A 26636-nucleotide genomic window follows, 5' to 3' on the forward strand; every position below is an offset into this window, starting at 1 on the left:
TGAGTAATTGTTCTCACTGTTTTCTCCTTAGTTCTAGGTTGGAACGCTCTTTAATGATTTGCCACCTAGGAATACCTAGTTCTCTCAATAATTCATTGTCACTTTTTTGCTCTTATCTGCATCGTTTCTAGGGTCTCAACATCTTTTTTATGTTGTGCTGACCAAACCTGGACACAGTATTCCAGGTGTGTGTGTGTATGTGCATATACAAACATACACATATTAAATCTATTGTATATATGTTCATTGTTTTGAGATAGTAGTTCCTGTTGCCACCTCATCTTTCTTATTGTACTTAAGTTTGACTACTGGCATAATAGAATGCATTTCAATTTACAATGAATATAAATATTGTTGGTCAATAACAGAAATAAAAGTTTACTATTACTGCTTCAACTGTTCTCCCTGTGTATTTGTAGGATTCTTTTGAGGGGGTGGATTTGAGTGCATTTGAGCTTAACATGAGGCATGGGGAATTTAAGAAATGTATACTGTAAATATCCTGCAGGATACATAGTATATAAAGTTTCTTGGATTATAAGATGTGTCTTTTCTTAAAATTCTACATTAACTACATGAATCCAATGCCATGCTTCAAATTCAATGCATCAAATATGACCATGGCGACAGCGACTCATTGGGTTCCGGCTGCTTGAGGCGATGGCAGCGACGGTGATGGCGATGGCGGCGTCTTCGAGGCCCGCTGGCCTCTTTTACCGGCAGCGACGATGGCTGTGGCAACGGCGGCGACATAGCGGACTACCAACTTATTTATTAACTTATTTATTAACTTATTTATTAATTCTCCATCTGCCTCCTTTTTTCCCCTTTGGACTGGGACGGACCTGGGCACAAGCCACAGTGGGAGAGTGGCTTGTTTTACATCGGCAGCCCCATAGAGGTGGGAGCTCTATGGGTGCTGCCCCACCCAGGGTGGGCATTTTGGACCATCCCCGGGAGCAGACTCGCGCCCCGTTGTGAGAGGACGGGTTGTGGTCTGCCCCTGGGAGCATCCAACCGAGTGGCAGTAGGTTGGTGGATGGCCCATATGTTCCACTCCTTACCTTCGAACCTCCTGTTGGATTTTTTAACCATTGGACTGCCCTCTCTGGACTTGCTCGGACTGTATGCATCGATATTCTGATACGGACTTGCTCGCCCTCAGGGGTGCCCCCCTCTCCTGGGTGCGTCCCGCCTTCTTTTCTATCCCCAGTCTCGATGAAGGACCCAATTATTGGGACCCTGAGAGATGGCCAGGTAAGGCCAGGGGCTCTCGATATAAATTTAATAAGAGGCCCCTGGTTAATTTTTTAGTCAAATTTTTTAGGGGGTTGGGGAGGGGGGTGGGGGGTAGTGGTTGTCTGGCTGTGGGGGGTGGCCATACAACTGTGTTGCAGGCCAGGCCTGGGTCTGATGGCGTTCGGGGAGAGCGGGTTGTGGTTACATCTGGGGCTCGGGAGCGGGTCGTGGGATTGCTGATTCCCACGACACTGGGGTATGGCAGCAGGCGTATGGACAGAGGGCCGTATCGTTACCGGGAGGGCTGTCTCCGCTGTTTGCAAGCGGTGAGGCGCTCCGACCCTCTGGTTCTTCCCCGAGGTGCCGGGAGCGAGGATGTGCAGCCTCCTGAGCTCCGGCTGGTGTACCTGAATGCCAGGTCCGTGGTTAATAAGGCTCCCCTTGTGCGGGATCTGGTGGAGGGTGAGCATGCGGACCTGGCTTGTATCACCGAGACCTGGTTGGGTCCAGAGGGTGGGGTCCCTTTGGTTGACCTTTGCCCACCAGGTTTCCGAGCGTTACACCGGCCTCGGGCTCAAGGTAGGGGCGGGGGAGTGGCGGTTGTTATTAGGGAGACCTTATGTCCGCGGGAGACCACCGTTCCTCAGATAGTCGGGTGTGAGTCTCTCTTTTTGAGGTTTGGTTCGGGGGCGCAGTTGGGCTTGCTGCTGGTGTACGTTTCGCCTAGTCACACAGCGGCAGCCCTGCCCGTGCTACTCGATGTCCTCTCCGGTTTGGTGATTGAGTTCCCCAAACTTCTAGTTTTGGGTGACTTCAATCTACCATCCCTGGGAGGGTCATCTGAGTTAGCCCGGGAGTTCATGGCTTCCATGACGGCCATGGACCTGACGCAGGTAATTTCTGAACCAACTCATGAGGGAGGCCACACCCTTGACTTGGTTTTTTTATCTGGACGGTGGTTGGATGATCTTGGTGGGGGCTCTCCATTTATTATGCCCCTGTCATGGACCGATCATCACCTCCTGCGGCTGGTCTTCCGTCTTGCCACCCCCCACCGTGGGGATGCGGAACCAACTAGATGGTACCGCCCCAGACGCTTAATGGACCCTTTCGGGTTCCAGGCAGCGCTGGGATCCCCACCTGCCTCCGTCGCTCACAGCTCGGCAGATGCCTTAGTGGAAGCCTGGGAAAGGGCAGCCACTGAGGCACTGGACCGAGTTGTACCCCTGCGGCCCCTGACCCGGTGCAGATCCCATCGAGCTCCATGGTTCTCCGCGGAGCTCCGGGAGATGAAGCGTCGGAAACGGGGCCTAGAGAGCTGCTGGAGGTCCAGCCGATCCGAATCTGACCGGTTGCGGTTAAGAACCTATATTAGGTCTTATCTCGCAGCGATGAGGGCAGCAAGGTGCAATTACTTCTCTGCCCTCATCGCGTCCGCAGATAATCGCCCGGCCGCCCTGTTTAGGGTAACTCGCTCCCTCCTTAATCAGGAGGTGAGGGAGGATCCCTTGCAGGGTCGTGCCGAGGAGTTTGGTCAACATCTGTCGGATAAAATCGCTCGGATTCGGACCGGTTTGGACTCCAGCTGGGCAGAGTCTGACGATCAGGACACGGGCGGTCTTGTCAATGTTATCTGGGAGGAGTTTGATTCTGTGACCCCTGATGAAGTGGACAGGATTATGGGGAGGTTGAGCTCCACCACATGTTTATTGGATCCATGCCCTTCCTGGCTGGTTTATGCAGCCAGGGAGAGGACACGAGGCTGGTTCCAGGCGGTGATATCTGCTTCTTTGAGTGAGGGTAATTTCCCCACCGTCTTGAAGGAGGCGGTGGTGAGACCTCTCCTCAAGAAGCCTGCCTTGGACCCAGCTGTCTTGAACAACTTTCGTCCAGTCTCCAACCTTCGCTTTCTTGCGAAGGTTGTTGAGAGTGTGGTGGCGCATCAGCTCCCTCTGGTCCTGGATGAAGCGGATTATCTGGACCCGTACCAATCGGGTTTCAGGCCCGGGTACAGCACGGAGACGGCATTGGTCGCTCTGGTGAATGATCTCTGGAGGGCCCGGGATAGGGGATATTCCTCTGTCCTGGTCCTATTAGACCTCTCGGCGGCTTTCGATACCATCGACCATGGTATCCTGCTGCGGCGTCTCAGGGGATTGGGAGTGGGAGGCACAGTTCTTCGGTGGTTCTCCTATCTCCTGGGACGTTCGCAGTCGGTGTTGGCAGGGGGGCAGAGATCGGCCCCTAGGTCTCTCGTTTGTGGAGTTCCTCAGGGTTCGGTTCTCTCGCCTCTCCTGTTCAACATCTACATGAAACCGCTGGGTGAGATCATTCGTGGTTTTGGAGTTGGGTATCATCAATATGCTGATGATACCCAACTTTTCATTTCGACCCCAAACCACCCCAGTGATGCCCTCGCTGTGATGTCCCGTTGCCTGGAGGCGGTTCGGGTCTGGATGGGGAGGAACAGACTTCAACTCAACCCTGACAAGACTGAGTGGCTGTACATTCCGGCATCCCGGGACATTCAAAACGTTCCTTCACTTTCTATGGGGGGTGAGTCTTTACCCCCTGTAGATAGGGCTCGCAACTTGGGAGTCCTCCTGGATGCACGGCTTACCTTAGAAGATCATGTAGTAGCCGTGACCAGGGGGGCTTTCGCACAGATTCGCCTGGTGCGGCAGTTGCAGCCCTACCTAGACCGGGATGCCCTGTGTACGGTCACTCATGCGCTCGTGACCTCTCGTCTTGACTATTGCAATGCTCTCTACATGGGGCTTCCCTTGAAGACCACTCGGAGGCTCCAACTGGTACAGAATGCGGCCGCGAGAGTTGTCTTGGGAGTTTCCCGGTACTCCCATGTTACACCTTTGCTCCGCGAGCTGCATTGGTTACCAGTTGTCTTCCGGGTGAGGTTCAAGGTCTTAGTGATGGTTTTTAAGTCCTTACATGGCATGGGTCCGGAATACCTCGGGGACCACCTGCTGCCGGCGTCAACTCCCCTCCGCCCCGTGCGTTCCCACAGAGAGGGCCTCCTCAGGGTGCCTCCAGTCAGAGAATGTCGGCTGGTGGCCCCCAGGGGGAGGGCCTTCTCTGTGGGCGCTCCGGCTTTGTGGAACCAGCTGCCGGTTGAGCTCCGGATGGCACCGGATCTCCGCTCCTTCCGGCGCGGGTTAAAGACCCATTTATTTGAACAAGCTGGCCTGGCCTGATGGGGAATCACTTAGGGTTTTAATATTTATATATATATATTATTGTTTTTATTGTGGGCAATAATTTAATTCTTTTTTAACTTTTGTACTTTTGTAGTTTTAAGATATGCCCTGTTCACCGCCCTGAGTCCTTCGGGAGAAGGGCGGTATAAAAATTTAATTAAAAAAAATATATGAATACTTGATTAATAATTTGAATGTTTGTAACATTACATTTGAAACTCAAATACTTTGGCCACCTAATGAGAAGGAAGGACTCACTGCAGAAGAGCCTAATGCTGGGAAAGATTGAGGGCAATAGAAGAAGGGGACAACAGAGAATGAGGTGGCTGGATGGAGTCACTGAAGCAGTAGGCATGAGCCTAAATGGACTCCAGAAGATGGTAGAGGACAGGAAGGCCTGGAGTCCATGGGGTCACGATGAGTCGGACACAACTTCGCATCTAACAACAACAGCAACATTACATACTTATACATGTATACCAACATAGACTAAAGGGTTAATCATTCTCACCTGTACATTCTGCTCACTAGCACTTCATTAGTGTACCCCATTCCTCCCCAAAACTGGAGACAGCTATCCGTAATCTCTCGACATAGACGTCCACACTTTAGCTTGGCCATGGATACAAGTTTTGTCACATCATTGCCACGTATATAGAGACCTCAAGTAAAAATACAAATTCGCCTGTCAAGTTAGCCATATTTTCAAAACTAAAATTACCTTTTATTAGATCATTAGAAATAAAATTATATTGCATTTACTTATCGTCTCATATAGCAATGCACGAAGGAGTTCTAGTTCAGTCGCTAGTTCAGCCAGGCGAAAATGCACTATTTGATTGTGAAGTATTGGTTGGCCAAATACCTTCCGTTGAGAAGTATAATCAATAGTTTCTTTTATCACGGTTTCTAGACTTATCACTGCTAAAATGTGACATAATAAAAGATGAAAGTAAGTTTATTTAATTCCTTTCCATTGAAGGTTAAGTCTCCCCCTTCCCCTCCCTCCCTCCCTCTCTGCCTCTCTCCCTTCAGATTTTTCTGAATCTTTGCATATCTTTGCCACAGAACATGATCAAGAGCTTTCCATGAATGCTACTGTTACTTAAAGGGAGTCAAAGTGAGTAATAATACTCTACACAATGAAACTCTGTTTCATGGACAACATGCAATGTGTGTGGAACAAGTCAGCAGCAACCTCAAAATTCAGTAAGTGGTTGCACCATCTTGAACTGCAGTAATGCTTCCTAATAATTATGCAGGGATTTTGCCTGTTTCATAGCACGTTGCTTTGCTCAGTAAAATTGGAATTTTTATTATTTGAACTGCTTGCCTCAAGACTTGCTACAATATTTCAGCTTTTAGATCTAGAGTATCTAAATGCAGAGGTAGTTCTCCATCCAATCTCTCAAAAATGTGCTTGTTTATTTGGCAACGCTGCTTTGGTCTATGACCCATCCGCGATGCATGTATGGCTTGATATTCTGCAGAATTGTATGATACGTTTTGTATGATAGCAAGTAGTCCAGATCCTGAGACCAAAGAGCATCTCCAAACTATGAACTTACCACCTCTCTGATGACTGATATGAGATTTGAAATTAATTTATTTGATTAATTAAAACCAATCTGGAATTCTTTGGTTTCCACCAAACATAATAGCACCTATGGAGCCTGAAAAGGTCCACATATCTGGAAGGTCATCCAGATGCTTTTTAGCCAACTTGAAACAGTGGCTATCTCTCAAGAATATTCCCAAAGTACAGGATAACATTTCCAGGAATCTCAGAACATGCTTGGCTTTTTCAGCCCTTTCTTGATCTGGCTAGAGTCAGTTTTCTTTACTTCTCTATTTTTAAAAAAGCTAAAAGAAGAAGTTTCTCTGTTATTCCAAACTTTCACTACCACAGAACCTTTTTTAAAAAATTTAGAGTAGTGGAGTCCTAGAGGTTCCACATGGCCTTGTAGTATCGTCCAGACCAGGGGTCAGCAACCTGAAACAGTGAAAGAGCCACTCGGAACCGGTTCCCTCACAAAAGGAAAAACTGGGAGCCGCAAAAAATGTGTGTGCATGCGCGTACATGCGCGCATGTGCAGAACAGGGTTTGACTGAAGAGTGGAGCCAAGGCGAGATGTGCACCTACCCTGCATATTTGAATTGATTGGTTGAACTTTTTTAGTCCCACTTTTTTTTTGGACTGCACATGGCAGAGGACTGGGAGCCGCAGGAGACGGCTGAAAGAGCCGCATGTGGCTCCGGAGCCGCGGGTTGCAGACCTGTGGTCCAGACGGATAAGACATCAATGACTTTATTGTGGAAGTTGTCATATGTTCTCTGGAGAGCACTTTACTGTAATAAGGAGAACCAAACTTTGTGAAATTGATGTAGAGAAGAGCTGGTCCAAATTAATTGCATTCAAACAACTGTTATGGTTTGTTTTTTAGTTGTATTAACTGAACTGATGTTTTTAAAATATTTATTTTATTTATTAAAGTTGTACTTGTCAAACCAAATCAACACAGACGACTTGGTTTATAAAACAATACATATTTGGTGTTTTTCATCAGAGCCTGTTATATAACAGAGAGACCCATATAAAGTTTTGGTAACATGTAATGGCAAAAATATTCAAAATTCAGAAAAACTGAATGGGAACAAATGCTTTTTCACAGGTTTGTATATGGAAAGAATCTGCAGCTATGGAAATGCGTACAATATTGTCTTCAACAAGAATTTGGCTTCCACGTTCATAATTGAGTGTTATATTTTACTGCCAAAATCAACTTTCCACATTGTTTTCAAAGCAAAAGCCATCTTAGTGGCTGGACAGTGTAGCTTATTACTTACTTGAGGCTACTACCCACATTCGTTCTTCTTGGAATTGCAACATCTGGTAAATAAATCCCATTCCTTCTTCCCCAATAAGGTAATTGCTGGGAATTCTGACATTTTCAAAGAAAACTTCCACTGTGTCGGATGATCTCACACCAAGCGTGTTAATTTTCCTGGCAATGTGAATACCTGAAAATGAGTGTTTATAGATTAAGGGAAATGATTAATACAAATGAATAATATGAATTGCATATGTGGGACATTCAATGACAATTACATTATGGCTTTTTCTTTATCCTAATTAAAATTCATCTTTAAAAAAGTGCAAGTGTTAGTAAAATTAATGTTTCCACTTGGGGGGGCGGAAAATTGGAATGATCCTTTCTGATTTGAGGAAGACAAAATTAAAGAGTCACTCTAAGAATGAATGGGCAATCTCTATATATGATAAACACATAAATGTGAATGCTCACTTTTTTACAGTGCAATATGCCTATTACTTTCCTGAACAATGAATAAAATCCCTTGTGTATTGGCTTGTCAAGAATGTCATTCGATAATATCCTTTATTTACACTAGGAATAGTATTCTGACTGCCAATCACTCACAATATACTGTGGTGCTTCTGTATGTATTTTGAGACTGTATGTATTTTGAGACATTCAGTACCTTTACTAATTCAAAATGGGGAAAAATATGCCTGAAAGAATCAGGGACTTTTGACTGGATAGTCTACGTTCCATCTGGATCAATGAATTTACAAATTTACAGATTTGAATAAAAAAGAAAGAAGGAGGAATACAGTACAGACAAATGCAGGACCGTCTGCTACCAGAAATGACTTCCCATCACCCGGTGCGCTCACACAGGGAGGGCCTCCTCAGGGTGCCGTCGGCTAGACAATGTCGGCTGGCGACCCCCAGGGGGAGGGCCTTCTCTGTGGAATCAAGTTCCCCTTGAGCTCCGGATAAGTCTTTGTATTATGTGCATCTACTTTTTTTCCTAGATAGGGAACTCTCTGGAGATTCATGCCCTGGTCATCTCCTGTTTGGACTACTACATCGACTTATCCTTGAAAAGTATCAAGAAGCTTCAGCTGGTACAAAATGCAGCTAGGGGCACCAAAAATAGTGCATGTAATACCTCTGTTGCGTGAGTTGCATTGGGTACTAGTTTGCTTATGAGTCCAATTCAAGGTGTTGGCTATGATCTTTAAAGCCCTTCAGGGCCATGTTACTTCTGGGACTCTCTTCATCCTGTTATATCAGCCCATCCCACCCATGAGGCATGGAAGATATGTTATGGATTCTGTCAACCAAAGAATTCCAACTGGCAGGCTCCAGGAGGAAAAACTTTCTCTGCCATTGTTCCCGGAATGTGGAGCAATCTCTCTTTGAAATGAAGTGGGCACCCACTCTCTTGGCCTTCCATAAATGCTTAAAAACATGGCTCTGTGGCCTTGCTTGGGGCATGCAGAGAAGCACAGAACCGTGGAGCTGATTACTGCCCTGAAACCCCTCTCCCACCTTTTAATTATTTTTTTTAACATTCATTGCCTCTTTTAAATTTTATGTATTGTTTTTATGTTTTTAATATTTTACTGTACACTGCCCAGAGTCCTTCTATGAGGGAGATGAGTGGTTCTTCTTAAAGATGATAAATAATAGGCTTTAGTGGTATTTCCTAGATAATACACACTATTATATATAAAGAATGCTATTCCATATCAGCAACATGGGCAATGTTGGCTCTACTATTTTTTAAAAATTAACAGACTAATGTCTGTATATCAGAATTACCAACTTTACTAAGACCAAACGGGACTGCAGCATGACCCAATACAAGGTAAAGGTTCCCCCGCACATGCGTGCTAGTCATTTCTGACTCTAGGGGCCGGTGCTCATCTCCGTTTCAAAGCCAAGTCCGAAGATGTCTCCGTGGTTATGTGGCTGGCATGACTAGATGCCAAAGGCGCACAGAACGCTGTTACCTTCCCACTGCAGTGGTCCTTATTTTTCTACTTGTATTTTTACGTGCTTTCGAACTGCTAGGTTGGCAGAAGCTAGGACAAGTAACAAGTGCTCACTATGCTTTGCGGCACTCGGGAATCGACCCGCCAAACTGCCGACCTTCTGTTCAGCATCCTAACCCACTGAGCCACCGCGTCCCTGCATGACCCAATATTACAGTCCAATTCTTTTTTTAAAATTGTCAATAAAACTGTTGTCCTTATATTGGAAAATTGGAAAAAATCACTTATAGCTTAATCAGTGCAATGTATTTGAAAAAATCTTACTTCTTTCTTTAGAATTACTCATCAGTGGGCGTAGAACAATTTTAAATAATATAATCCTTTGATTGTTTAAAGTAACTTCACTAATCCAAAAATTTCATTTATATTTTTAACTACTAACAGACTGCAATTAAGATTGAGTGGTACCTAGCATTAGTTCTTTTTTGGATAGAGAACATTCCAAATTGTTTTTGTTCTTCCTATTTTAGTTAACTCCCGCCTGTTAGAAACAACTACCCTAATATTGTATTTAATAACACATTCAAGATTCAGAGGACTAGCTCTTACGAAATTTCCCAAAGTGGATTTATCGACTTTCAAGTAGCTATAAAACTTTCCCATTTAAATGGGACTATGGTATTGTTAACTTTTATTCCTTCACCAGATCATGTGCCCCAGACATATTTGGAAAACTGATTTCATCATTTCTTCATTATTAATAGCATTTCTGAGTGATATTCATCTGGGTACTTAGTGTGAAAAAAACTTGACAGTCAACCTTGAGACATAGGCCTTGCTGAAGGATATCCAACATGCTCACAAAAAGAAAGTCCTATCTAATTAATCTATATTAATATTTTAGAATATTAATAAATGTGATAATGATGAACCAGTAGACATTATTTACTTAAGTTTTTTAAAAAAACTTGATAACTCACTCATCAAATATTTCTCAGTAAGTTTAAGAACCATGGGAAAAAAGAGTAGGTTCTCTTGTGTATAAGCATCAGGCTACATCATAGAAAACAATACACACGAGTAAATGGATATTTCTCACAAGGGAGGATATAATTTGTGGGGTCCGCCAGTTTTTATCTTAGAAATGATGTCTTTTAAAATATTTATATATGATTTATAAAATATTTATAAAAGAATTGAATGTGACTTGTAGACTAGTGAAGTTGGTGAAAACAGTAAATTGTTCAGAGTGATATAAAAACCAAAATAAACTGCAAAGAACTCAATAAGAAAATGGATGTAGTTGTCATTCTACATGAGCAAGTATAAAATGATATACATGGGTGCCAAGGAACCTAACTATTCATGCAAGCTAATAGGATCAGAGCTAGCATTAACTTGATGTGTGAGTAATAAAAACAGTTAAATGAAGATGTTAATCCAGTGTCCAACCAAAATGAAAGGGGAAAAAAACAGCATGTTAGAAATAATTTTAAAAATGTAATGAAAACAGAAATTATAATTTCAAAATGCCCTAATAGCAATCAATTATACGACATTTGGAATACTGCAAGTGATAGCCTTAATCAGTTTTTGTTTGGATGTTTCTACTGATATTTTTACAAGTACTATTTTATAATCAGTAGCAGCTTCTAATTTATCTGTTCCTACAGCAGGCTACAACTAAAAAGACATATTGTGTAAAATGCATGAAATGGGACCAGTAGTCTAAAATACTTTTGTTCCTACTAATTTCTTCTTCTTTCCTGACCCTGCTGTTAATGATTGATATCTCAGTTAACAAAGAAATAGTCATGCAATAATTTTATAGCACACACAAAAACCTATTATGACATAAGTTTGAGTAGATAACTATCAATTATATCAAATTGTTGTTAAGGTTTTTTTCAATTTTAAGTACTTATTTGCTTGGTTGCTTCAACTTTTAAGATAAAAACTTTTAAGATAGCAAAAAAAAAAAACACCCAAAAAACAACAACCCTGTGAAACTTCAATTAAGATTTCTGTTTTTAATTTGGAAAGCCTGATAGCTATTTGAAGATTTTGTGTTAGTCTAACAAGGCACTTTCACAATATACATTTTTCAAATTCTTATACCCAACACTATTTTACTTCAAAAAGATTGTCATAATTTGGAAGTGATATGTCTCATGATGATTTATAAGGTTTAAATATGAATTTCCACTCCTCTAATTTTTAAGTTTTACTCTTTTATATTAGTTTTTTTTCCTGAGAACAATTTATCTTAACTTTATTACCAGGCAGCTTCATTGGCAGGCATAGGAGTGATTTGTTTTTGTGGGGTGGTCCATCTTTTGTGTTTGCCAAGAGGCACATCCAGTCTGCCTGAAATCCAGAAGTGATCCACATTTTGCTACCATTTATCACATAGTCATCACCTTTTCTTACAGCTTTGGTCTTTATATCTATATACAAGGAAGAAAAAAATGGTAAGCAATGTGAAGAGTCCCACTATATGAAGTGATGGTGGTGCTAAATGAGTAATTCTTATGAATCGTCTTTGAAATTTCACCCGTCATAGTGCCCCACTGGCCTGTGATTGTGATTTGAGTACTTGGCAATTGGCTCCATTTATGAAGTTGCAGTATTCTATCTAAGGTCATGTTATTGCAACTTGCAATCTTCTCTGCTGACATGCTTTAGCAAATGACCGGCACTTGATCACTGGCACTTGGAAAATTGCAGCATCCAGTAATCATGTGATTACTGTTTACAACCTTCCCACTAGCAAAGTCAAAGTGGAAGGTAACAGGGAAGATCACAGGTTGCTCTAATGACCCATCCTCCCCAGTCCTTCTGTGGTGCTCCCTCCATGCCACCCACCCGTTACACGTTCTGTTCTCACATCCTGCCTGTGCCATCCACTCCCCAGCATTCTTGCATTTGTGTGCAGCTTGTGCCTCATCTCCCAAGCCCTCTCACTGTACACAGCCTGCCCCAGGCTTCTCAGGGCGTCCCTTATGACCCTGCATCCCACATTTTCCTGCAGCAGCCTCCTGGCACTCCTTCCTGTGACTTCTGCCACTTCCCGGTTAATAATCCATGTACCCTAGCTGACAGCAACTAGGAATGCTGGGATTGTTGTCATTAACCAATGAAATATATGATGGCACGCTTTATGACAGCAACACTCATCTATAACACCCCCAATCTCAATTGCTGTCATAACATGTACCTACCAATTTATTTTATATACATTGGAAATTAAGGATTTAACCTTTAAATGAACCTGATTCCTCAACAGAGTCCCAAATTCAAAGTAGGCTGAATTTTTAGCTAATTAAGTAAATATGCTGGTAGATAAAGAGTCTAGTACTCTTGTGATTTACTAAAACTTTTATACCCTTCTGAATCACTTGACTATGCCCATTGCTGTTTATTGATAATTGGAAACTCCTTATAGATTTTTTTTTGCATGAAATAGAAAAAGATGAACTTACAGTTTATGGGTTTAATAATTAGACAGGAGATTACAAAAAGAAGAGTCACACTGAAATCGTAGAGTAAGAGGTAAGAACCTTGTTCTCTAAAAGTTGTAAAACACAATAAAGAAAATACCTACTAACTTCTGTCTATGGCAGAAGAACCATTCACAGGTAGTCCTCGACTTACAACAGTTCATTTAATGGTTGTTTGAAGTTAAAGAGGCACAGAAAAAAGGGACTTATGACCATTTTTCACATTTATAACCACTGCAGCATCCCCATAGTCACAGGATCAAAATTGGGATGCTTGTTCCTTTTTTTCTTATACATAGGGGTTTTCCAAAGAGACATTTCCACTTCTTTTAATATGAAAAAAAGTTTTTAATACATGGGTTTTAGGTTGTTTTTTTAAATTACCTGATACCAACTCATGGCAATTGGTCAATTCAATTTAGTGGTTCTTTTGCCTGCCCCAAATTTCTTTGAACCCTTTAATCCAATCCCATGCCTTCTTTCTCCCTATTATCCTATTTTCATTCACTAAATATTGTACTTTGTGCAGACAATAATCAACATTATATTTGAGCCACCTTAGATTTTCACTGCTTCACAATTTTTTTTAATCCCATTTATATCCCGCCCTTCTCCAAAGACTCAGGGTGGCTTACAATCTAAAGCACAATGTGCTTAGCAATAGCCTTCATTCTATGTATATACCTGCTTATTAAGCGGCATTATTACAAAGTCAGCTTATTGCCCCCAACAATCTGGGTCCTCATTTTACCTACCTCGGAAGGATGGAAGGCTGAGTCAACCTTGAGCCTGGTGGGATGCGAACCTGCACTAATTGCAGGCAGCTGGTGTTACTTAAGGAGGCATTAGCCCACTGCTCCACCAAGGCTCAGTTAATAAATAGAAGCTTTAGTTTTGAAGCTCTATAAATATTTAAGCAAACTGTGGTCCATAAAGAAAGATGGGAAAGTTTTGTCTTAATTCTTTGATTTGAAGAGTTGTCAAGGTAGAAATGATAAATCCTATAGATTACTAAGATAAAAGATGTATAAAAAGAGAAAATTAAACTTGGCCTTATTAAAAGGTTTTAATAGCATATTTTAATATTCCTATTTATTTAAGCTAGTTTGAAAGAGAGGAATTCCAACAGAAGAGAATATCTGTAACCCAGGATTGAACTATGGTGCTCTCTGAGTTTGGTTGTTAGCTCGCAGATGTTTTGCTACAAGACTAGATACAACTTCAATGAATGGTCCATGTGAATTTGTCCAATAACAAAACATCTGTAAACTCACACCAAGGAGTGCATAGGAGAAAAATTAATTACAGCACACAAATTCAATGAAACTGTAATAATAACAATGATTCTTTCTTCTCCAATTGTTTTAACAGGGCTTTCACAAAGCATCTTTTTCTAGTTGTTGTTGATCAGTTGAGAATTAAGAACATTAATACTCTGAACCAGTACTTCTAGCTACTTCACAGTTGTTGAGTTATAGAGCACCAGGGACCTCTCATTTAAATCCTGAGTTACAAATATTCTCCACTATTGGTATGGTTATTATTGCAAAACAAAACAAAGCAAAATGTGTGGGGAAAGAAAAGGGAGTCAAGCTATTCTCCAAAGCACCTGAAAGCAGGACAAGAAGCAACGGATGGAAACTAGTCAAGGAGAGAAGCAACCTAGAACTAAGGAGAAACTTCCTGACAGTTAGAACAATTAACCAGTGGAACTACCTGCCTCCAGAAGTGGTGAATGTTCCAACACTGGAAGTTTTTAAGAAGAGACTGGACAGCCATTTGCCTGAAATGGTATAGGGCACAGGTCTGCAACCCGCGGCTGCGGAGCCGCATGCGGCTCTTTCAGCCGTCTCCTGCGGCTCCCAGTACTCTGCCATGTGCAGTCCAAAAAAAAAAAGTGGGACCAAAAAAGTTCAACCAATCAATTCAAATATGCAGGGTAGGTGCATATCTCTCCTTGGCTCTTCAGTCAAACCCTGTTCTGCGCATGCGCGCATGTACACACATGTGCACACATTTTTTGCGGCTCCCAGTTTTTCCTTTTGTGAGGGAACTGGTTCCGAGTGGCTCTTTCACTGTTTCAGGTTGCTGACCCCTGGTATAGGGTTTCCTGGCTGAGCAGGGGGTTGGACTAGATGACCTCCAAGGTCCCTTCCATTTATTATTATTATTATTATTATTATTATTATTAGTAGTAGTAGTAGTAGTAGTAGTAGTAGTAGTAGTGGTAGTAATAATAATAATAGTAGTAGTAGTAGTAGTAGTAGTAGTAGTAGTAGTAGTAGTATTCTTGAGTTATTTAGAATAGCAAAACATACATGGGGCAGGATATTAATGAAGCTTGGCATAATTGGTTGTGGTTTATAGATGAGTTTTTAACTGAGGCCACAACATTGCTCTTTTCTTTCTTTCTTTCTTTCTTTCTTTCTTTCTTTCTTTCTTTCTTTCTTTCTTTCTTTCTTTCTTTCTTCCTTTCTTTCTTTCTTTCTTTCTTTTTTTCTTTCTTTCTTTCCTTTCTTTTTCTTTCCTAATTTATTAATTGTATTATGATTTTATTGTTGCTCACTAGCTAGAATTATTAATGTATATGCTACATAAATAGCCATATAAATTTGCATAATAAATAATTAATAATCAGTTGTAAATGAGTTACAAATTTTATATGCATGATTTATACTTACTTGCAACATCTGAACCTGCCTCAGGTTCACTTACTCCTATGCAAGCCACCATATCTCCAGCTATTGTTGGAGCAAGAAATTCTTTCTTCAGCTCATCTGTACCAAATCTGCAATGACGGCAAAGTGAAACACGTTTTCCATGGCCCTTTTGTGTGATTTCTGAAAGCAAGATCTACTACAACAGTATTTCACTTCCTTTTTTAAGAGGAAAGGTTTGATACTTTTATGTATAACTTTGAAAATAAAGACTGGAAAGCAGAGCATGACATAAAATAACCTAAGTCTGTCTTTCCAATAGAAGTTGGGCAACATAATTCATGGGGAAAAAGTACTTTGTAACATTTGGCAGCAAAAGCTAGCAAGGCAAATGATCAAATGACAACAGTTTCTAAGAAAGGAGAAATATCTCCCAATCATCTGATGCATAGGGTGTGACCAATTCTCTATTACTGTTTTTTGTGCAAGCAAACCAAGGACACTACAAACAAAAAAAGCCACGTGTTTTGTCCTACACTTTTGGAGAAGACAAATTGGAAAAAGTTTACTTAAATTGTACCTCTACAAAACGTTCACAATTGAACCCCAGTTGTCCTCTTTCTATGCATAGTAGGCAGAAAAGAGATCTCATCTGCATAAAATTGGGGCTATACTTAGCTTGCTCCTCTTTTTGTTCTGGCCTTGTCTTACATCGCATTTTGTATTCTGAATACAACACATTTCTCTCAAGAAAAAGAAGACTGAGCATGACAAGGTGTTTTTTTTTTAGAAACTGAGCATTTGCCTATTCTTCAGCATGGAACCCCCAAATTTTCCAGCATTGCATCTCCCAGTAATAATATCGTTTGCAAAATATCTGATTAAACAAAGGGACTTACAAGCTTTACCTGAAATTATGGCTGCTGTAGGATCCCTGCAGTCATGTGATCAAAATTCAGACACTTGGCAGCCCACATGCACTTATAACCACAGGGATGCTGCAACTCCCACATATCTCCACCACCACCCTTCCCATCTAAGTTCTTTTGGCCTCCTGAGCTCTGCTTCTCCAGAGGGTCTTCCTATCCTGTTGCTCCCACTGCTGACAAGGCATGCCTAGCTTGGCTGCTGGGTTGTGGCTGGCTTCATGCTGCAAAAAGTAAAAGTAGCCCCTGAGTTGCAGTGCACCATGCTTGTGGGCTGGGCTGGGACTGGCTCCATACCACAGAAAAGAAAATAAACAAGGGAAAACAAGGAACTGACAACACACCAAAACATCCCGTTGCAAAGAACTCGAGGGTGGTGGTGGTGGGGAGGACACATAGGTGGGGTCGGGAGGTAGGAGCAATCCCTTATCCTATTGAGGTTGGGTTTGATGACAGGTTAAACCTAGATTGGGCTGCAATGGATCCTTAGCGATGACCAGTAAACTGACAATTTTTATTTATTTTTATTTTATTGGATTTATATACCGCCCTTTCCCGAAGGACTCAGGGCGGGTTACAAGGTAATTAAAACATTGATACAAAAATTAAAAAGAATTAAAAAGAATTAAATTTAATCCCTGAAAAAATATAAAACCCCAATTAAAAACAACAGAGATTGCCGGGGTTGCACTGCTAAGCAACACAGTCACATGATAACTCACTTTACGACCACAGAGCTTAGCAACCAAAATCCAGTCCGAATTGTGGCCATAAGTCAAGGACTACCTGTACAGGGCCTGAGCAAACAGTATGATGAAAGCTCCACTTAATACTGTATTGATTTCAACTTAGCTTGACCTGGAGGATAAATTTCTGTATTTGCTTCTATAGCTAAAATGGTGTATATTATTTTGTGTGTGCAAGTTACAAAATGTGTGTATGTTTAATGACATAGTTTGCATGAAACAGCTGTTGGAATGGAACAGAAACTTAAGTCACCAAGGGGGTAGGGGATATTTACTTTTTATTGTCTTTATATTGGATTTTTATTCATGTAAGCTGCCCAGAGTCACTGAAAGGGAGTTGGGCCATCATATAATTTTCATTCATTCATTCATTCATTCATTCATTCATTCATTCATTCATTCATTCATAAATCTATGAAAGCATATTCAATTACTACAATTATTTTAATGAAAGCGACTCAGGTTTTCCACTATGCTATTGTGGGAGATGAATGTGAGGAGGTTTAAGTAATGCACTCCACTTTTCTCTTTGCTTTCCAATATAAAATGGTTTCTCATCTGATGTTTGCACATAATTTAATAATTTAATAATTTAATTTGTATACCGCCCTTCTCCCGAAGGACTCAGGGCGGTGAACAGGGCAATACATAATAAAAAACAGAATACAAAAATTAAAAAGTAATTAAACCATTATGCCCGTAAAATTAATACATATTAAAATTAAGACTATTTATAAAAACCCAACCCCATCCCGTCAGACCAGGCCAGCTTGTTCGAAAAAGGTTTTAAGCTCATTAAAGCTTTAGGTTTCTCAATGATACATGGGTTTCCATTAATCTCTCCTCTCCCTTCTGTCATAAGTACAATTCAGTTGCTTGATAATTGAGAAAGCCAAGAGTACTAAAAATAATGCACATCATGTGATGCATGATGTAAAGAAAATGAGAGTTGACTTTTTTGTATAGTGAAGGAATAAACAAGCAGTTAAGGGGAAAAGATTATAGAGTTCTGAGAAAAGGGAAGCCTGAGAAAGGAACTCAAAATAATCCTGCTTTGAATTTGTTTGATATAAGATGGAACAGAGATAAATATATACAGACTTTGGCTACAAGTTGGCAAAGGTTACATGGTCTCTATTTATTCAACCTATATGTAGATTATATATTGAGTGAGGCTCGATTGAAAATATATTATTGTGGTTTTAAAATAGGAAGAAGAAACATTGGTAACTGTGATATGCTGATCACATTACTCTATAATAGTTGAAAATACAAATTATCTGCAAGTTTTAATAATGAAAGTCAATGAACGCAGTAGAAAAATCAATTAGGATAAAAAAGTGACACAGGCAGAGCAACTAGCCTCAGAACAGGCAATGAAAGAAACAGTGGATAATTTCTGCCTTTTTTAGATTAATTATCACCAATAAGGGAGCCAACACTCCAGAAGATAGGCTTAAGGTACAGAAGGTTCTTGACAGGTTTGAACATTGGGCGCTATCTAACAAAATGAAATTTAATGGTGAAAAAAGTAAGGTTCTACATTTAGGCAAGAAAAACAGTATAAGTGGCACCTTGCTCAATAGTAGTAACTGTGAGAGGGATCTCAAGAGTGCTAGTGGTCAATCACCTAAATATGAGCCAGCAGTGGGCTACAGCTGCCAAAAAAAGCAACACAGTACTAGGCTGCATTAACAGAGGCATAGAATCAAGATCATGTGAAGTGTTAATACCACTTTACAATGCCTTGGTAAGGCCACACTTGGAATACTGCATCCAGTTTTGGTCATCACGGTGTAAAAACCATATTGAGACTCTAGAAAGAGTACAGAGAAGAGCAACAAAGATGATCAGGGGACTGGAGGCTAAAACATATAATAAATGGTTGTTGGATTTGGGTATGTCTTGTTTAATGAAGAGAAGGTGAGATGATAGCAGTGTTCCAATATCTCAGGGGTTGGAAAGAAAGAGGGACTCCCACAGAGAAGAGGGAGTCAAGCTATTCTCCAAAGCACCTGAAGGCAGGACAAGAAGCAATGGATGGAAACTAACGAAAGAAAGAAGCAACCTAGAACTAAGGAGAAAATTCCTGACAGTGGGAACAATTAATCAGTGGAACAACCTGCCTCCAGAAGCTGTGAATGCTCCAACACTGGAAGTTTTTAAGAAGAGACTGGACAGATATTTGTCTGAAATGGTATAGGGTTTCCTGCCTGAGCAGGGATTGGATTACATGACCTCCAAGGTCCCTTCCAACATGATGATGATGATGATAATGTTGCAGATTAGCACCTTGGGAACAGAAATGAAGCTTTTGGGGGAAAAAATATGAAGATCCATTATATATACAAAAATCAGACTCATACAGACAATGGAAGGAAAAGTTGGAATTTGTGATGGAATGTGCACTAGGAGAAGGAGAATTCCAGCAAAAGCATTGATGTTTCACATGGAGGAGGCAGTACATTCCAGAGAAAAGCCCAAAATAAGAGAATGCACAGCCCTGGACTGCACTTGGGGAGTGGGGAGGAAGAGGTTTAGGGTAGTCATACTCTGAAATCTCCCAGAGTGTATCTATTACATTAGAAAGTTATAGCTTTAATCTGATAGGATTCTGTTTATTAAGTGTAAGCAAATATAAAGATCTATACTCGTTTGGATTTCATTGTTCTGTCTTTGGACTTGCACCTGACAGAATCTGAAGAAGCAGGTTAGAAAGAGTATTAATGCACTTGAACTTTAGCGTTGGAGAAGATGTCTTGAGAACATCATGGACAGCCAAGAAAACAAACAAATAAATCATGGAACAAATCAATCCAAAGTTCCCATTCTAGGCAGAAATAACTAGGCATTGACTTGATGACACATAATAAATCAACCAAATCTCTATAGCTCACAGATTGGGATTAAAAGCTATTAAGGCCACACTTTTGTTTAAAAAAAAATCTAATTGTGAACAAAATACTGGCAGCTTCAGCTGTTATTTATATATTTAGAAATTTATTTATATAGTTACCCAATTCAAACATGAGTCTAAATTGTGTACAAAAACATAAAACAAAAAGAGAAGAAAAATTAGTATGATTATTGAATAGGAAATGGTCTGATTCATATATAAGTTACACCAGAGTATAGTTAGTTTAACTAGGGGGGCTATCCTGCAGGAGTTGGCAAATTGAACGTTTTTAAACTCAACAAATAGTTCTAAGTTTACAATGACAACTGAGACTGGAATTTCTGTCTCTAAGTGATATGGTCATAAAATGCAATGTCGTACGATTCGCATGGCTTAGCAACAGCAACCTTGAAAACCCGGTGACTGCCTGTGATCAGAGTTGTAAGTAAGGAGGGCAGGGGACAAGTGCTGTGTGCGGGTGGGTGAAAGCTGCAGCTGGACTCTACTGAGCTGACAGGGGCCGCTACAGTGCACAGATGAGTGCCATGGGGAACAATAACCCTAGGATCTTAAACACTATAGGTCTTCTTGGGACAAAAAGTGCAAGAGCCACTTATGACTTTCCCTTCCAATTTCCCCACTGCCTTTGTTTATGGGAATCTGGCAGGAAAGGTCCCAAATGGTGATCACATGACTGTAACCATGATGTAATTGCAAGCCAGCTGTCCAAACACATGACTGTGGGGATACTGTGACAGTTGTAATTACACAGATTTGTTGGTTGTAAGGCCCTCTTGTTCAATACTGTTGTAACTGAATGGTTGCTGAATGAATGACTGCAACCAGAACTTCGTTGTTTACTGATTCATGTTAAATTGCAGAGAAAAATTAAACACAATAAGATTGTTCTCTGGATCACTTGCTACAGTTGTATTATATAAAGCTATAATTTTAATCTGCACAATGCAAGAAATGGCTTAGAAAGCTGTCAGAAGCAATTACATAGAGAATTCCCTTATGCATGTATAAGGCATGAGAAAATTTTTATTTCAAAGATTTGTTCAGAAAAAGTCTTCATAATGAACAAAGGCACAGAAAAAATGTCAGTTTCCAGATAAACTCATTTATAATAATATTCAAATCAGAATGGAAGTGAAAAAGGCAAGAGAGAGAAAGAGGTGGGGGGGAGGGGGGGAGGGAGAGAGACTTTACATGTTTATATGACCATCCATCTTAAGCCAACCTCTGGCTCACAAACAAAGGATATAACCATATATACAAGCAATAAAACAAAAACAGTAAAACCAAAACCATAATAATTGGAGCAGCCCAGCAATCCATTGGCTTATAAATACAACTTTTAAAGCAGCACTTTCTGTTCACCAAGTAAACCAGACATAATAAAGTTTCAAATCTGTTAGAATTTCATTAACCTCTGCAAAGAAGCAGTGTCAGCTACTAGGCATGAATATTTCAGTATCCTACCTGAAAATTCTAGAGATGGAACCTGTGAGCTTTTGAATGCAAAGGATCTGCCCCTTTATGAGCCATGACTTCATTCCAAGGTAGAAGACTGCATAGTTCTCAGGTGATCTTCCACAGCGTATGTTCTTGGTAAAAGGTAACTGAACTCATGACTTATTTGCATACACAAAATGTTCAGCTACATAAGCTTTTGCTCTGATGAAGTACTGTTCCACTTATATCTTTACTTTTCCCCAAAAATGCTTTTTATAAACACATTTCTAGTCTTTTCCATTTCAGTACTGTACCTGGATGATAAGTATTTTCTTCCCATGCATTATTTTCTTAATTTGAATTACTTCCATTAATCTTTCTAATTTTAACTGTTAAATTATGTTGCTGCTTCTGTCAAGTCAGAAGCAGGAAGTACTATTTATTATCTAAACAGGAAGATAAAACCAAACACTCTGGTTTGGATAAATCAGAGTGAAATACTGCATGTAATTTACACCAAGAATATTTTAAACAAATGCAAGTACAAGGAAGATATGGTAGACTTCTGGTTTTTTGCGCCGTAGCACCCAGCCATGGGATTGCAAAGCTCTGCATCCCACAGCTGATTTTGTCCTGCCAGGGGACCTAAATGGGTCTGAAGTCGCCCCAGAGAGGCGGCAAAGGAAAAGTGGTGCCCCATTGATCACAGAATGGCGGCAGTCATTCCGTTCAATCCGGGGGAAGCCCTCTGACCCGACAGTGTCTAGCCAAGCTACCTGCAGCCAAAGTCCAAAAGCATGAACCAGAACAACAGTGAACAGCATGCTTGAAATTGGTGAGAGTATTGATCTTCTCCTATTTTGCAACTAAGTCCGTGGGAAAGATCCCCAAAGCAAGAAAACCTCTGAAAGTGAGGGAAGGGGACTACACTCCCATTCCCCCATAGATGGAAGTGGTGAATTAACCTCTAAGGAGGAAAGAAACATACCAAAATTAAATTTAAAATACTACGATCTGATCAAACTTAGAAAATAAAACAAACTGTTAAGATTATATTCTAAAGGATTTGGGCTTCCGGTGGCTCCGCGGCGACGGAGGCAGCCTTCCCGGGCTGCCCGCGGCTCAGCTGAGTGATTTTCGCCCGAAACAGCGCCGATCAGCTGTTCGGGCGAATTTGAAGCCCCCTCCTCGGGAGAAGAGGAGGGGGTGAGCCCCCAGGTAGGGGTTGAGTTCTCCGGGGCCGCCTGAGCTTGGAGCTTGGGCGGCTGAAGGATTGAACTCCCCCGTAGCCTGGGCTGCTCCCAGCTGGCTAGCGTCTCTGCTCCGGACTTCATGGAGCAGAGCCAGGCGTCTGCGACCATCCCTGCTTGAAGGAGAGACTATGAAAGGAAAAGAGCAGGCAGAGCAGTACAAGAGGGAATGATGAAGAGATGAAGAGGATTATTTTATTTTACTCTCGAGCTTGATGGACTTTGCTTAAAACTTAAAGTGAAAGTGCGTCACAATTGTAAGTAAAAGATGGCGTCTAAACCTCCCCCTAGAACTTTTCGGAGTGCTGGAAATTCTCCGGTGCAACAACAATCATTACTGCAGGCGTTGCATTCTCCAGATGTATTGACATCGAAGGATCTTGAAAAACATACCCAGTTAATTTTGGAGTCAATGGGTGTTAAATTTGCACAGATGGAGGAGAAATTGGAGAAATTGGAGCAGAGAATGGAAGAAAGGATGGAACAGAAACTCAGAGAGATGAAGGTAGACATTTTGTCCTCAGTGCATAAAGTAGCTAAATGTGTGGAGGTGCTGGATGACCAAGTGGAAGAACTGACTCAAAAGAATGCTATATTAGAAGCAAAAGTACTGGAAATTGAAGATTTAAAAGACAAAATGGATAGTGAACTGAGTCTGGCTCAATTTTACCAGATGCAGTTTGCTGTTAGAATTAGAGGCCTAAAAGAGAATATTAAGGAAGATTTAAAGCAGTTGGTCTCTGAGGCTTTTGAGGTGGTATTGAACCATCCAGCATCTGAAATAAAACAAGGCATGGACAAAGTGTTTCGTGTGAACTCGTGGATTGCTAAACAGAGAAAGTTGCCTAGAGATGTGGTGGTTTATTTTGTAAAAAGGGAAATTAGAGATGAAGTTATACAAGCTGCCTATGATACTAAAGTGGTGATTGCTGGTCAAGAAGTTTTGGTTTTAAAAGAAATTCCTCCAAAGATTTTAAAGAGAAGGAAGGACTTTATATTTCTTGTGCAAGAGTTCAAGCAAAGAGATATAAGGTTCAGATGGGAGATCCCAGTTGGGTTGAGCTTCATGTATGAAGGCAAAAGGTACTGTTTGGGTACGGTGAAGCAAGCGCATGATTTTTACAACAATGTCTTAAAAGCAACCCCATCAACACTTTTGGAAGCTGCAGAGGGATCTGGAGAAGGAGAACATCAAGAGGATGAAGATGGACAGATAGACGAGAATGGTACAGGAGGAGATCAAGCTGCAACTCTTTTGGATGATCCTAGAGAACAGAGGGTGACGCGTGCTGCCTTAAAACGCTCAAAAAAGATAAGAAAATAGGACTAGTAGAAATCTATGGAACTTCCACAACATACTGATAGTCAAGTGGTAGTTGTGTTTTTAAGAGTTTTGGGATGATATGTATGGTAATAGAATTTTTAATTTGGAATTAATGGACAATTTACTACAGAGGAAGAGGAAGAAAGTTTTGTGGGTTAATGTGGGTTAATTTGTGTAAGAACTATCTATTATAGCCTATTTTTGCTAGAGAGGTTAATAGGGATAGGTGCTTGTGATGTGTAAATGAGAATATGTTTAGGAAATAGTGAATTGTGGAAGAACATAGATGGGAATGACGCTAGTTTTCTTTTATTTTAGTTTTTTATACATATTTAGTATTGTTAAGGATTGGTTTACTTTATATAAGTTAGAGAGTGATGGATTTTAGAGTTTATAATTGTTAGTATATGATTGTTTATGATTGCTTTTTAGATATATACCTTGTATTTTGCTCTGGGAAGTCGGGGGGGGGAGGGGGGGAGGAGGGGAAGTAGGGGGGGGGAGGCAGGGGAGGGAGGAGGGAGAGGGGGAGGGGGGGGATAGGGGGGAGGTAGGGAGGGGAGGAGGGAGGGGGAAGGGGGGTTTTCTAAAGGAAAACTGTATTTTAAAACTTTTCAATAAAAAAAAAAAGATTATATTCTAAAGGATTTTGATGAAATTATAAAAAAAGAAAAATAATAAGAATAATTTCTTGTCTGAAAGAGCTGGAAAACAAATACCTGCTGACATCTAGTGGAGAAGTAGAACATAGCAAATAGCACTCTAATAACCTTTAAGAAGATAGCTGCTAGGAAACAAAGAAGAGAATGTACACTGGGCCAGATATAAGATTGGAAAGTGTCTGAAGGAAAAGAAATACTCTGATTGTGTCCTAAATTTATGAATTGTTTACAGAAAAAGAAAAACTTGATTTATGACTAATCTTTGAGGGGGGAAGTTACAGGAAGGATTTAAGGTGGCTAAATATATTGAACTGTAATTCTGACTGGTTGACAATTGAACCCTGAATGAAAGAATTGTTATAAAACATTGATTTTACTGAAACTTTTACAACTGAAAATACAGTGGATTATAAAAATTATATATAAAGACAAGAACTATACAAAACTGGACTGTTTGGATTTTGAGCTTTAGCTGGCTTGACAAGGCTAATTACAGAGATTATGGCACTCATGACGGAGTACTTGAAAGGGGGACACAACATGAATATGACATACTCATTAAAAATGATAGAAAACCACACTTAAAACCTACTGCTGAAGGACTTAGCCTGAAAGATCAAAGATCTCTAGAAGCAACATTCCAAGACAAATACTTTCCAAGAGTAAAATTATGCAATGCTAGACAGATTCAAATCACAATAGCTTTAAACCATAAGGAGATTAAACACAACTTTGATAACATAAATGAATACATTTCTAATTTAAATTCACAATCAAAAAGCAAACAGCAAAAGATGATAAAGAATGAACAAACAAACCAGATAACAGAACCTAAACTAGAAAAAAAAACTTAATCGGCAAACCAACAAATGAAGAGAATTATAACTTAATTCAAACAGAAAAAAATCTTACAAGACTTGGATACAACAATAAATATGGAAAAGATATCTGATGCATTAGAACATCAAAATAAACTTTAGGAGAAGAAAGAAGACTTAACAAAATGGACACTGCCAGGAGAATCATTGTTTGGGAGAAAAAAAGCACACGTCTTATGTATCCTTCACTCCCAACAATAATTACAAAAAATACAAGAACTGCCTGACAAGCTGAAAATATTAATTTGGAAAACTATTTAGCAAAAGAAGGCCAGAGATGGGCTCAAGAGATTTGACTTGCCCTACAAGATGGAATATTACACAAGTAAACACCTGTTTGAATATGACTAAATATACAGATAACTTTGGCCATAAAGGGGCCCTACAACAAGAGAGATAAGAGATATAAGCAGGACTGTTTTTCTCATAGAATGCTCAGAACGGCGTTCCGGCACCTTTTTTTTAAAGAAAAAAAAGCTCCCTCTGAAAGCCTATTGCAGGGCTAGGCAATCTTGGCCCTTTTTTATGACTCCCAGAAATCCTGAGCCAGCCATGCTGAGGGGGAGAGGTTTCCAAGCTGAGCCATGCTAGGTCTGGAATTCTGGGAGTTGAAGTCCTTGAGTCATAAAAGAGCCTGTACTAGAGGAGGACATTAAAATTATATACAGGGTTACTTCTTTAGGAACTAAACTTTTAGAATCTAAAACAGCTAATTCAAAAAAGCCAACAGGAAAGAACCTCACATTTCTCATCTGCTTCTGTCTTTTGGAAGGTAAAATTAGATAACAAAATAATCTATTTCCTATGTTAACATCTCTGCAATGAAATCAATAAAGGTAACAGAAAAGAAATGAGAAACATTTTTCTCAATGTAATATGTCTAATTTAGCTGATGCTAGAAAAAATAGTATCTTTTGTATATACTCTTGAAAACTATTTTAAATCTAAACATCTATTACAATTAAACCACTTTAAATTAATTCTTAAGAATGAAATATTCTTAATTTGGACTTTACTTTTACTGTTTGGACTGTTGTGTGTTTTGAAAAATAGATTAATTAGAATCTAGTTATGTTGCACT

General features: G+C 40.3%; 1 protein-coding gene across 1 annotated transcript in view; it reads right to left on the reverse strand.

Annotated features, from left to right (window-relative positions):
- The window catches only part of LOC308678402 (putative acyl-CoA dehydrogenase 6), a 72258-nt gene that overhangs the window by 7014 nt on the left and 38608 nt on the right, over nucleotides 1-26636 (reverse strand). Inside the window, exons 4-8 of the mRNA XM_081345564.1 lie at nucleotides 15440-15546; nucleotides 11538-11705; nucleotides 7302-7475; nucleotides 5217-5378; nucleotides 4966-5116 (exon numbers count right to left, since the gene is read on the reverse strand). Of these exons, the coding sequence (XP_081201690.1) occupies nucleotides 4966-5116; nucleotides 5217-5378; nucleotides 7302-7475; nucleotides 11538-11705; nucleotides 15440-15546 (762 nt within the window). The remainder of the gene's footprint in view (nucleotides 1-4965; nucleotides 5117-5216; nucleotides 5379-7301; nucleotides 7476-11537; nucleotides 11706-15439; nucleotides 15547-26636) is intronic.

This window comes from Vipera berus (assembly GCF_964194415.1).
Source record: "Vipera berus genome assembly, chromosome: Z".
Lineage (NCBI taxonomy): Eukaryota > Metazoa > Chordata > Lepidosauria > Squamata > Viperidae > Vipera > Vipera berus.